A 13975-nucleotide genomic window follows, 5' to 3' on the forward strand; every position below is an offset into this window, starting at 1 on the left:
CGATTATAGGTTAGATGAAGATATTATCAAAGATTATTGAGATATATGATAACTCGACGAATTATATAGACAAGATTAGAGTGTCATAAAGATGGAAGCACTAATCTTGAGAACATAAGTCATCATGACAAGTTTTACCTCTTGTTGAAGATCGAAATCGATGCAGCTCAACCCGAGAGCACGAACTCGTCGAAATAAAAGTAAAGCATAAAGGGTGGCGATGCGCCGAGATTGTATTGGATGTGTTCCTTTTTTTACATAGGGCTTGGGTCTATTTATACCCGAGAATTACAAGATACGCCCATAACGGACACTACTATTATCTCTAACAAACTCTAAGATACCATAAGTCTTTACGGCAGACTTTTGCCCAAACATATCTCTAAAGAAATTACATAGAATATCCTAATTAAAAGATACAATTGCCTTCCCAGGACTCTATCCATGCGTGGCAAATCATCTTGAAGCACATCAACTTGAACCCGATGACGTACACCGAGTCATATTATCGGAATCGGCAATATCGGCTAATCGGCTGTATCGGCTAGCCCCGTCCGACTCGAACTTTGTCGACCTGACCTTAGCCGATTTGGACTGCAGCCGATTCTTACTTTGTTTCCGCAACGATCTTCATCTTGGATTCCACTTCGATCTGATCTTCATCTCCGATGCCAATAATGATAGAATTTACGAAATTTGGTCGTTAACACTAGGGGAGGGGTTCTAGAGCATCTACGAGGTGTCTAGAGGGATTCCGGCAGCTTGCCAACCTTTGGCAAGGCACGGAGCATAGTTGCCGACGAGCGCCTCCATAGGCGGCGGCCGTGCTCATGTCGGCAGCTCAGAGGGTGTCAAGATAGTGCAAACCGATTGCAAAAATGGACTCTAGGTAGTATGTAGATGGTTGAAACAAAAAACTCACCGAGATCAGTTGAAACAACGGATTGTGGCCGGAAAAACTTCGCGGCGGGGAAGAACAGAGCAACGCGGGGGCGGCGGTTTCTGCTTGGTGCGGCGAGGTAAAACTTGATGCAGGGCTTTGGTTAGGGCTTATTATGCTAGAACATGGTAGGATATAGGTGTTCTAAGGGTTATTTAGGGCGGAAGATGGATGGAGAGGGGTGGAGTCGATCGCGCACAATGTGTTCGACCGACGGGCGAGGATGGTTGATGAGATGGATTGGTGAAGCAGAGCTTCGGGGTTGTGGGGCTATGGTTGTTGATGATCGATGATGGACAGGGAAGGGATTGGGGTCCTATTTATAGGGCTAGGAGGAGCGGATGAGCTTGGGCACCGTCATCGCCATGGATGAGCTCGGGATTTGGATGAGGCAAAGGTGGCAGAGGTTGAGAGAGGGCGGGTAAGATCGATTTGAGTGGCAGGAGGTCACGTTCGAATACTTACCGGCGAAGGATTGACTTGACCGCGGTTGGAATCGGCTAGCGACGTGTTGGCGCCAATTCGGGCATGACGCGCGGCGGCGGCGAGGGTGAAAACGGCCGGCTCGGGGGTGAATGGTTTGAATTGTGAGAGGGGATACCACCGTCTATCTCCAATCCAACCGTGCGGCAAGAATTGGCGCGATTCACCCCGGGTAGAAGCGAAATCGCACTCGGCGGCGGCTTGGACGGGAGCGCACGGCGTCGAGCGGCGATTTCGTGCGGCGGTCGTCGTCCTGGCTTTGTCGCCATCAAGATCGGTGCGGCGGCGGTGGGCTGAGAGCGTCGGACGGGTGACGGCGCGCCAAGGCGGTCGGCCACGCGCGGGCGGCCTCAAAGCCGACGCGCGGCGACACGGCGCGCGGCAAAGTCGGCTGCTAGAGAGCGTGCGCGAAGGGGAGGAGAAGGCCAACTAAACCACGGTTTTTGAGTGGGATGTGGTCCCCTAGGACCAAATCCAATCTTTGTGCAAGATTGGAAGGGATTGGGCTGCTCTAGTTGGGCTAGGAATTCTACCGAACACCTTTTGTGCAATGAACAGTGAATTTCATAATTTTTGAATATTTTCCTAGAAAAGATTTGAATTCAAACTAGGAGTTTGGGAGGGTTTCACTAGGGTTTAGAGTATAGCAAAACTCCACTAATAATAGAGTAAGCTAAAGAAATAATCTATGGTTTGAATTTGAGAGAATTTGCTCAAATTCACTAGGGCTTAGAATAAAGGGAATAATTAGGATAAATTAGTAGGACTCTAATACTTGAACAAGTTTTAAATCAAATAGATTTTTAAACCAAACAAATTTAATCAAAAGCTAGCATGATGCAGTCAAATTTTTAGTTTTAAAATTTGAGGATGTTACAGCTATCCATTTGATTTAGCGAGTCAAAGTCGTTGCTCGCTTCAACAGCCTCTCTATCTACCCTCTCCATTACAATTCTATGACAAATGGGACCCATATGTTAGTATCTATTAACCTTCTTCCTCCATTTCCTCCCTATTTTTCCCGCTCATACTACTGCCTCCTCCCCCACACCCTCTTCTTTGATGCAGCGACGGCGGGCGTGCGAGGCGACGGGCTGCAGCGAGCGGTGGGGCGATGGACTACAACAAGCGGCAAGGCGGGCGGAGGTGGGGCGACGGGTGGAGGTGAGGCGGCAGGGCGATGGGCGGCATCTCAATGGGCGGCGGGACGACGGCTACGACGAGCGGAGGTCGGCGGGCTGCAGCGAGCGGCGGGGTAGGCGGTGGCCGACTGTTGACAGAAAACACGAGGCCTGGGAGATCTGCTTAACTCCAGTGCAGGTTCAAAACTCGCCTTCAGATGTATGAGCGTGCCAGTTGATTTGATCCTACAATCAACAAGAAACAAAGACAAAGAAACCGTGATCAAATCCATAAATGATAGCCGATCAGCTAAATGCCGATGACACATCATTTATCTTTGAGCCAATGTCATATGTAAATCGATCGGCAAGTGTTAAGTAAACAAATCAAAACTAAATCTATTCGATCGGCTGTAGATATCAATAATATATAATCCTTATATCGATATATACTTGAGTCAAGTGATTGGGATAGATCGGTCACCTTGCCGAGACAGTATAAATCACTTAGATCGAAATACATATTAATAATGAGATTATATATATATTCATAGCATAGCCGATCAAGTAGATCTAGCATGTATCGGCTAATACTCCGATACCGCTTCGTGTTAAGATATTAAAGCAAATAGAATATACCAAACATAAGCCTAATATACTTAAATGCAACAAGATCTTAACATAAAGGGCAGATCTAACATGTCAATCGATCATATAGGATAAAAGCAGTTAGATCAGATAAGATCGGCTGAAACTCCAATACTACCCTAATCGGCAACCAGTAGACAGGCTAGAGATTGAAATTCTAAGCACGACTTAATAGATCAAACTCAACTGATACAGCATTAAGTATGAAAAGAAGAACAATATCTAGACAATCAAGCCGCTGGATGTTTCATAGAGTGGTGGATATCTCATATAATCTAAGCCAACGTCGTTATTTAACCTAATCGGCTGCCTTCTGGTAACAGATGTTAGCCGATTGTAGGTTAGATGACGATATTGTCAAGAATTATGCAAGATATATGATAAATTGACAGATTACATAAACAAGATTAGAGTATCATAAGGATGGAAGCACTAATCTCGAGAACACAAACCGCCATAACAAGTTTTACCTCTTGTTGAAGATCGAAACCGATGCAGCTCAACCCGAAAGCAAGAACTCGTCGAAATAAAGCATAAAGGGTGGGCGATGCGCCGAAATTGTATTGAACATGTGTGTCCTTTTTTTTACATAGGGCTCGGGGTCTATTTATACCCGAGAATTATAAGATATGTCCATATTGGACACGACTCTTATCCCTAACAAACTCTAAGATACCATAAGTCTTTGCGACAGACTTTTGCCCACATTTATCTCTAAGGAATTTACATAAATATCCTAATTAATAGATACAACTGCCTTCCCAGGACTCTATCCATGTATGGCAATCATCTTGAAGCACATCAATTCGAACCCGATGTCGTACACAAGTCATATTATCGGAATCAGCTGTATCACTTAACTCAACCCGACTCAAACCTAGCCGATCCCAATCGTAGCCGATCCGGACTCCAGCCGATTCTTACTCTGTTTCCGCAACAACCCTTATCTTCGATTCCACTTCGACCCCATCTTCATCTCCGATGCTGATATTACCAAATTTAGTCGTTAACACCGACGGCTACAGCGGGCTACGGCGAGCGGCGGGGCGGGCGCCGTCTTCACCTCCTGTAGCAATGCTCCTCCCCATGCCTCATCGCCTAGTTGCCATGCTCGAGCTCGCTGCCTCTCGTAGCAGTGTGCCGGCGTCGAGATTGGGTGGAAAAGAGACAGATGCAAGAGAGAGAGGAGGTGGAGGAGATTGGTAGTGTGGGGCCCACCATTGGCCAGCCAAATAGACTGGCCAAATTTAGCCAGCAAGGAGGAGGGTTTGGCCAGCCAAATAGCTTGACCAATGAGTTGGAGAGGCTGTTGGAATATGTTTTTTTTTAGAATAGGTAAAATTTAACTTGAAGAGTCAATTGGAGAGGCAGATGGATATGCTCTTAATATACTACTACTAAATAGGAGCGAGATGTAGCGGCCATATTGTTTTGCTGCCATTGACCGTCAAGTTGAATGGGTTTACTTTTCCCTGCGACGGTTAATTCTCTTCTAGTAACAAAGAACAAGTTGATCGGGTTTTCTTTTCGTTGGGATGGTCAGTGGCAGCAAAACAATTTGGCATATCTTGGGTTGGTGTACCTGGCCTCATCCATTTGGTCTTTGGCTTCAATAAACTAATAGGAGCATTTGGCCTAGTGCTTGCATACGACGCGTACATGCCAACATAAATCTTCTGAAATATTTCAATTAACTAGTCCTAGGTGCATGATGGTGGTCCCTGGTCGGTGGTCAAGCTTTAGCTTCATATTGTTGTTTTGATATTGAAAAGGAAAGGGACTGTCTACTCCTCCTCATTTGACAGAAAACTCCTCCTAGTATCTTGCAAATTTCAGATCATTGGATTGATTTAAGATTCGTGCGAAGTCCACAAAACCCTAACCAGTTTTTCTTTTTTCTCTCTGCCGCCGCACAACGGCACAAGTCACTCGAGCCTCGAGAGCTCCCCTCCTCTCAGCACCGCGCACCTCCTGCACCGCCGCCGTCGTCCCACCTAGCCTCGCCGGCTGGTCAAAAGGTGTTAACGGCGCTGACAAGCCCCCCCAGGCTAACCCCCTCCCTCTCCCCTTCCCCCTCCCTCTCCTCTCCGGTGGCAGCAAGCTGTCCCGTGCCGCCATCTTCCCCGTTGCCGGCGGCGGGGCGCTACCACCGGCCGCCTCCACCTAACACTCTTTCCGCTTGCCCCCGCCACTTACACCGGCCCACCGCCCGCTCCCGACCCCGCAGTTTCAGCGGCGGCGAGCTGTCCCGTGCCGCCGTCTTCCCCGTTGCCGGCAACGGGGCGCCACCACCGGCCGCCTCCACCTAACACTCTTTCCGCTTGCCCCCGCCACTTACACCGGCCCCCCGCCCGCTCCCGACCCCGCGGTTTCAGCGGCGGCGAGCTGTCCCGTGCCGCCGTCTTCCCCGTTGCCGGCAACGGGGCGCCACCACCGGCCGCCTCCTCCTAACACTCTTTCCGCTTGCCCCCGCCACTTACACCGGCCCACCGCCCGCTCCCGACCCCACGGTTTCGGCGGCGGCGGCGCCGCCCACCGCCAGTCTGCCGCCTCCCACGGCCATCCCTCTAAAGCCTGTGAACTCCCCCCTCTTCCTCCCACCCCTCCCACCCCCACCCCGAGACCCTAATTCGTCGACCCTCTGCCGGAGTTTGGGTTGTCGCCGGCGCCGTAAAAGAAGAGGTCGCCGGAGTTGGAGAAGATGCAACTGGAGCACAAATCGCGAAGCATATCCAGTGGTCCAAAATATGCAAGATTTGGGGTCGTATTTTCTATCGACAGAAGTATAGCCGATTCCGTTTTTACAAGAGTGGAGCACTTATTATGGTCAGCTTGAGTAGCGAGACATAAGCGAGAGAGAAACAGACATGGATTTTCTACACCTAGGTATAATCACACCTATTATTTGCATGTCGTCTAAACATTTATAGGAAAAAAATAAAAATATCTGGTTAGATTGAGTGTCGTGTAATAATCGTACCCACTTGCTGCTTGATTTGCCCTAGAACCTTCATATCCTTGATCCTTCCCATTAAAGTGCAGTGAAGTACACTGATAGTGGGCGTAAGGGCCTGTAGCCTAGTGGTTATAAGAGCCTCAATAGTAATTTAGGCCCTAGATTTGACTTCTCATGGAAACGAATTTTTCAGAAATTAACGACTTTGTGCTTTCAGTAGTAGGCGATGTACCCATCGATAGCGAATCACTCCAGGATGGATGTGTAATTCTCAAAAAGTAGACTGATAGTGGAACGGAAGGAATTTGTGGGTGCGACGCCGAAGGCCGGAGTCCCTCCCTCCCTCCTATGGCCGGCCTGACCATGCTGGCGTTCCATGCATGATGACATGGCCCTCCCCAACATCTCCTGCCTTCTCATTGAGGATGACATCCAAAATCCACACCCTGTAACCATTCGACGATGAACCGCCTAGTGAAGTCAGGCATTGTCAAACACCACCAGAGACATGGGCAATTCTCCAAAAATCTATCGATTGTGAAACTTAAAATCTTGAAATAAACTTAAAAAGTGTACAAGTTGGATGAATTTCACGAGACAAGAGCTTTAGAGATCGATTATATATTGTGTAAATTAAAGCAAGAGTTGAGGAGCTGCGTCTTGATGCTGTCGTCTTCCTGGAACCTGCCTGCCTGCCTTTCATGATCCATCCATCCATCCATGTCTCATGTGATTGGTGTCTCCCTCGTCCCCTCCACGCAACACACAGACACCCATCATCGCCTCCACTCTCTTCACCTCCATCCAAAGTACCTGGAGAGAGTGGAGGCATCGGGAGGCCATGGCTGCCGCGCCGAAGCCGGAGGAACTCGTCGTCGCCATCGAGCAGCCATTCTCCCCGTCGCTCTTCCTGGACCTGCCCCCGACGCCGCACCACGATGACGACCCCAACAATGTCAATGACGACCTCCTCCTCCCCTTCATCTCACGCATCCTCATGGAGGACGACATCGACGACAAGTTCTTCTACCAGTTCCCCGACCACCCCGCCCTCCTCCAAGCCCAGCAGTCTTACGCCCAAATCCTCCATGCCCCTGCCACATCTTCTTCCTCCGACGACACCACCATCAACAACAATACGACCAACTCCACCTCCGTCCCCGACACGCTCGCCATGCCCGACCACGACGCCGACACCCAGAGCGCGCCGGACGACATGGAGATGCTCAACATGGCGTTCCTCAAGGGCAGGGAGGAGGCCACCAAGTTCCTGCCCACAAACAACACCCTCTTCTCTGGCTTCAAGGCAGAGCCGGTGCTGGATATTCAACCCACCTTCACGTTCGGACCAAGCGGCGGCGGCAGGGGCCGGAAGAACAGGCACGCCGAGGAGGACGACCTGGAGACGGAGACCAGCAGGAGCAGCAAGCTGATGGCGCCAGAACATGACGACGCCGCCGCCGCCGACGAGATATTCGACGAAATAATTCTCAATGGGTACCAGATGATCATTAAGGGGATAGATGAGCTGCGCGTCGCCATGGGCAGCCAGAGCCAGGCCGACAAGAACGGCCGAAGAGCGTCACGCGCGAAGACGGCGGTGGTCGACCTACACACCCTGCTCATCCACTGCGCGCAGGCTGTGGCGACGGGCGACTGGCGGAGCGCCACCGAGCTGCTGAAGCAGATCAAGCAGAACTCGTCGGCGAGAGGGGACGCGACGCAGAGGATGGCGTGCTGCTTCGCTGAGGGGCTAGAGGCGCGTCTCGCCGGAACGGGGAGCCAGATGTACCAGTCGCTCGTCGCGAAGCGCACGTCGACGGTGGACTTCCTCAAGGCGTACAAGCTGTTCACGGCGGCCTGCTGCATCAAGAAAGTGAGCGTCATCTTCTCGAACAAGACCATCTACAACGCCGTCGCCGGGAGGCGCAAGCTGCACATCGTCGACTACGGCCTCAGCTACGGATTCCAGTGGCCAGCTTTGTTCTTTTTGCTGGGAGCCAGGGAAGGCGGACCGCCGGAGGTGAGGATGACCGGCATCGACGTCCCGCAGCCTGGGTTCCGGCCAGCCGACCAGATCGAGGAGACAGGCCGCCGGCTGAGCATCTGCGCGCGCCAGTTCGGCGTGCCATTCAAGTTCCGCGCCATTGCCGCAAAGTGGGAGACGGTCCGCCGCGAGGACCTCCATCTCGACCCAGAAGAAGAAGAAGAGGAGGTGCTCGTCGTGAACTGCCTCCATGGATTGAACACCCTGCAAGACGAGAGCGTGGCCGTGGACAGCCCGAGCCCCAGAGACGTGGTGCTCGACAACATCCGCGACATGAGGCCTCACGTGTTCGTCCAGTGCGTCGTCAACGGCGCGTACGGTGCGCCCTTCTTCGTGACGCGCTTCAGGGAGGCTCTCTTCTTCTACTCGGCGCACTTCGACATGCTGGACGCCACCATCCCGCGCGACAACGACGATCGGCTGCTCATCGAGCGGGACATGTTGGGGCGATGCGCCCTCAACGTCATCGCCTGCGAGGGCGCAGACAGAGTTGATCGGCCGGAGACGTACAAGCAGTGGCAGGTGCGCAACCATCGCGCCGGGCTGAGGCAGCTGCCATTGGAGGCTGAGGTGGTTGAGCTTGTGAGGGGCAAGGTGAAAAGCCTCTATCACAAAGACTTCGTCATCGACGTGGATCACAATTGGCTGCTGCAGGGATGGAAGGGACGGATACTGTACGCCATGTCCACATGGGTTGCTCATCATCCATGATCACAAATCCCCCCCTCTTTTAGCTCACTTCAATTACCTTCTTCTGCTTGATGAATTGTTTACACATTGAGATCTAGTCTAGTTATAGTACATGATAGACTGTTTTATTTGCACTGTAAATTAGATGCACGGTTAGAGCTACATTAGATTTTCTTTTTTTGGTATATGTTTGTGTGGATGCACTCAAAAAGTTGTGAAATCTGTTCTTCCAAAAAGTTCAGTTTCAATTCTGATTGTTGGGATTTCAAATCAGATAACAGTTAGCAGTGCATATTAACAAAAATAAATAGTGCGTGGGGTATTCAAAGTATATGTCTGCTGTCCGCAAAATAAAACATGTCATACATTCCCCCCTGTCTCCCACAGGATTCACTTCCGCAGGCAGTTCTTGCTGGATATCCTTGTATTTCAGTCAGACAAGTACATCAAAAGGGAGGAGGAGGGGGGGTTGTTCACCAGATTCAACGAGTGTTATTTTTCTGCCATTTTTGTGGAGAGTTGATGACAGCTGGGACTTGATCTGTGACATACTCCCTCCATACTCATAAAGGAAGTCGTTTAGGACAATGTTTAAGTCAAACCTTAGGAATATAAATCATAAATAACTCTCAAGTTGTTGAGTTTGAAAATATAAAAAATTATATGAATAGATTTATCTTGAAAAATACCTTCATAAATATACATATATCACTTTTCAATCAATATTTTTATAGAAAAAGAAGTCAAAGTTGTGTTTTGGAGACCGTGTCGCTGTCCTAAACGACTTCCTTTACGAGTACGGAGGGAGTAGGAGTATCATGTGAAATTGACATTGATGATTCCAAATAAAAAAAATGGCTCCTTACCTTGCAACAATAAATTATATGGAAGGTGAACTTCGACGAAGTTCAGGATGTTATATAAATCTTGATTATACCTGAGAAAGGTCCACTAGTTAGAAATCTTCAAATCTGTTGTATGACAGATAGTCAACTGTTGGTCCATGGCTTCATCTGTTAGGAGTGCTTAGTATTTTAAGATGAACTTTGAGTTTTCAACGCACACCGGCACACGGCACACTGAACATTAGGCTTCAAAGTTTACCAGCTTTCCTTACAAATTCTTGTAGTACTACATATTTCTCGGTAGTGTTCCTTTGTTTACTGGAATAGCAGGTCTGAAATACTGCTAGTTTGGTTCATCATTCCATGTGCTGATATGGTTTGATAATTACAGACTGATGGAGTTTGATCTGTCCTTTTTCGTTAGGTGACTAGGAGTATGTCTTTTGCTATGTCCTTGAAGCATCTGCTTGTATATTTTAGCCATGACTTCTGGAGGTTTGGGTAGTAGGACCGTAGGAGTAATTCAGTAATAACTAGATAGTAGCAGTTAATATACTAGTCCTAAATAGGAGCAGGATATAATTTGTTGAGTTGCTTATGGAGAAGAAGTTGTTTTCAATAAGAGGGAACAAGTTGATTAAGTTTCCCGATTGCTTGGGACGGTCAATAGCAGCAAACGATTTGGCATACTAGTACCAGTAGTATAATATATAGAAGTATATTGGGTTGGTGCAACTTCGTCCATTTTGTCATTGGCTTGAATAAAACTAGTTGTAGTACAGTGGTTGCATAAATAAGTATTTCAGTAAATTAGTCCTAGGTGCACCATGATAGTGGTGAATTTAAAATAAAGCTTAGATTCATACTGGTATTGTAGTTGCTTTTAATTTGGTCTTGAAAAGAAAACCAAACCAAACCTGCGACACAGGCAGGCAGCTAGAGGGTAGCTGCTCTGCTCGATCCATTCCGTTCCATGCCATGCCATGCCGCCGCCCTCCTTCCCGGATCCTTCCCATCATCCTTAATCCTTCAATTTAATTGCACTTGATTAATAGCTAGTGATAGTGGAAGGAACTGGTAGGCAATGGCTACCACGCCGGAGGCGGAGGAGTCCCTCCGATTCCGATGGCCGGCAGCGGAGGAGGAGTTCGACAACGACATGGTCCTCCCCTACATCTCCCGCCTCCTCATGGAGGACGACGTCCACGACCACTTCTTCTACCAGTACCCCGACCACCCCGCCCTCCTCCGCGCCCAGCAGCCATTCGCCCAGATCCTCGCCTCCTCCCCCTCCTCCGCCGCCGGCGCCTCGTCGTCGTCCTCCTCCTCCGATGCCCCGCCCAGCCGCCCCTTCTTCGATGACGAGGCGGCCACCGCCAAGACTTTCCCCACTGCTGCGGTCCACAGCGTTGACCACCAGTACTCCGGCGGCCTCGACATGGTCAACATGGCGTTCCTCAAGGGCATGGAGGAAGCCAACAAGTTCCTGCCCACCAACACCCTCCTCCTCTCGACCGACTCTTCTACTACCTTGCAGTTGCAGGTTCAGGGTGAGGTAGTCGTCGACGGACATGGAATGCTCGGGGGGGTCGGGGGAGCAGCTGCAGCTCATGCTCATGGTGCAATCAACAGCAAGAAAGTCAACTGCAGGGACGACGACTTGGAAGCTGGCACTGGCAGGGCCACCAAACTGATGGCGCCCGAGCCGGAGCTGGAGGAGGAAGGTGCACGCCAGATGTTCGACGAAATGATGCTCCAGGAGCACGAGATTTGCATGAAGGGGGTGAAGCAGCTGAGCCTCAAGTCCAAGAGCAGCAGCAGCAAGAAGGCGCGGGGGAGACGCACTGTGATCCACACCGAGCCAGTGGACCTGCACAACCTGCTGCTCCACTGCGCGCAGGCGGTGGCCACGGACGACCGCCGGAGCGCGCACGAGCTGCTGAGGCAGATCAAGCAGCACTCGTCGGCGTGGGGAGACGCCGGACAGAGGCTGGCGCACTGCTTCGCGCAAGGGCTGGAGGCCCGGCTCGCCGGCACGGGGAGCCAGGTGTACCAGTCGCTCATGTCGCAGCGCACCTCCGTGGTCGACTTCCTCAAGGCGTACCGGCTGTACATGGAAGCCTGCTGCTGCAAGAAGGTGGCCTTCGTCTTCTCCAACAAGACCATCTACGACGCCGTCACCGGGAGGCGCAAGCTGCATATCGTCGACTACGGCCTCAGCTACGGGTTCCAGTGGCCTGGGTTGCTGCGCGAGCTCGCGGCACGGAGAGGCGGCCCACCGGAGGTGAGGATCACCGGCATTGACCTACCTCAGCCGGGATTCCGCCCTGACCAACACATCGAGGAGACCGGGCGGCGGCTGAGCAGGTACGCCGACGAGCTCGGCGTGCCGTTCAAGTTCCACGGCATCGCGGCGACGAAGAAGGAGAGCGTGCGGCTGGAGGAGCTGGGCGAGGCGGAGGAAGACGAGGTGGTGGTGGTGATCAGCCTGTGCCATTTCAGGAACGTGATGGACGAGAGCCTGCAGGAGGACAGCAGCAGGAGCCCCAGGGACGAGGTGCTGGGGAACATCCGCAGGATGCGCCCCGACGTGTTCATCCATGGCATCATGAACGGAGCCTACGGCGCGACCTACTTCCTGACACGCTTCCGGGAGGCTCTCTACTACTACGCGGCGCAGTTCGACCTGCTGGACGCGACGGTGGGGCGGGAGAGCCACGAGCGGATGCTGGTGGAGCGGGACATCTTCGGGCGGGCGGCTCTGAACGTGATCGCCTGCGAGGGCGCGGAGCGGGTGGAGCGGCCGGAGATGTACAAGCAGTGGCAGGCGAGGAACCAGCGCGCGGGGCTGAGGCAGCTGCCGCTGAATCCGCAGGTTGTGAGGCTGGTGCTGGACAAGGTGAGGGACAAGTACCACAAGGACTTCGTGGTGGACGAGGATCAACGCTGGTTGCTGCACAGGTGGAAGGGCCGCGTGCTCTACGCCTTGTCCACTTGGGTTGCCCAACACTAGCTCTTAGCCTCTTACCAATTATTTATACCAATTTTCAGATATGCATAGGTATTAATACATAATAAGTACAACCACGTCTATGATCGATGTGGACCATGGTTGAGTAAACCCTATTGTATGTTTCTTGTATCACATTTTTGCTCCTCCTTGGTCATGGTGACCACTGACCACTACCTGGTTTACTACTCCAGTTAATCCTATAAATAAATAAAATGGCCATAGAGGAGGAGGACCTCAACATGGAGACAGCCTTCCCTGATGAGGTACTCACGGTCAATGACCTTTTCAATTTCAGGATCTTAATGGACGTGAGTGTACGTTGTCACAGACAGCAGGAGTGCCCTGGGAAATCGTCCTCGACACAATACTAACATAGGCCATGTTTAGATCACACCAAACTTTCCCCAAACTCCCAACTTTCCATCACATCCAAAACTTTCCTACTCATATAAACTTCTAACTTTTTTTCCAAACTACCAACTTTCCCCAAACTTCTCTTCAATTTCAGAAACTAAACACAGCCATAAGCAAGATATGCAGCTGGACGTGTTTGTCCAAGGCATTGTAAATGGCTCCCAAGGCATCACCTTTCTTGTCACGCACCCGAGAGCCAACTGCGGTTGGTGCTGGAGCAGGACATCTTTGGATGGGATGCCCATGAACGCAATTGCCTGTGAAGGAGGGAAGGACCGGGTGGGCATACAAGCAGTGGCAAGTCAGGAACCAACAGGCAGGCTTTAGGCGAATTAATTTTGAAAAATATATTGTCTATTCTTTTTTCTCAGAAATACTCAGGATACAATTTTTTTGGCACAAATATAATGTCGATATCGCTGAACCGTTGTGCGAAAATGATGAAAATGTGACAACACGGATGGTCTTGAACAGCGACGGCGCAAGACTGCTCGGGCTCACATGGCGCGGGTGTGAGACCGAGCGGTCTCGCACGGCAAAACAGCAACAACGTTTTGGAAATAGATTAATTATCCGATTAGCGATTAATTAACAATAATAAGTGATTAATAATTAATTAATCACTAATCAACTAATTAATCAATTAGAATGTCGGTCTCGCTGTTTGGCCATCCATCCACGTGATACAGAGCAGTCTTGCTCCGTCGCCACATGACACCGTGCGAGACTGTCCACGTCGTCATGCCCTCGTCATTTTTGCACGACGATTCAGTGATATCGACGGTATATTTGTGCCAAAAAATTATTGCATCTCAGAT

At 50.6% G+C, this 13975-nt stretch overlaps 2 protein-coding genes across 2 annotated transcripts; both read left to right on the forward strand.

Moving 5' to 3' along the window:
- The first annotated feature begins 6891 nt into the window (after window positions 1-6891).
- On the forward strand, window positions 6892-9164 carry LOC127754170 (scarecrow-like protein 9). The gene has a single exon (XM_052279645.1). The coding sequence runs from the start codon at window positions 6990-6992 to the stop codon at window positions 8904-8906; it is 1917 nt and encodes a 638-aa protein (XP_052135605.1). The 5' UTR covers window positions 6892-6989; the 3' UTR covers window positions 8907-9164.
- Window positions 9165-10546: 1382 nt separating this feature from the next.
- LOC127755367 (scarecrow-like protein 14) lies at window positions 10547-12958 on the forward strand. The gene has a single exon (XM_052281024.1). It carries the CDS (start codon window positions 10815-10817, stop codon window positions 12741-12743), a length of 1929 nt encoding a protein of 642 aa, XP_052136984.1. The 5' UTR covers window positions 10547-10814; the 3' UTR covers window positions 12744-12958.
- Window positions 12959-13975: the final 1017 nt, after the last annotated feature.

This window comes from Oryza glaberrima, chromosome 11, assembly GCF_000147395.1.
Source record: "Oryza glaberrima chromosome 11, OglaRS2, whole genome shotgun sequence".
Classification (NCBI taxonomy): domain Eukaryota; kingdom Viridiplantae; phylum Streptophyta; class Magnoliopsida; order Poales; family Poaceae; genus Oryza; species Oryza glaberrima.

Coding starts and splice junctions, on each gene's coding strand:
- LOC127754170 (XM_052279645.1), top strand. CDS start 6,990: ATGGCTGCCGCGCCGAAGCCGGAGGAACTCGTCGTCGCCATCGAGCAG.
- LOC127755367 (XM_052281024.1), top strand. CDS start 10,815: ATGGCTACCACGCCGGAGGCGGAGGAGTCCCTCCGATTCCGATGGCCG.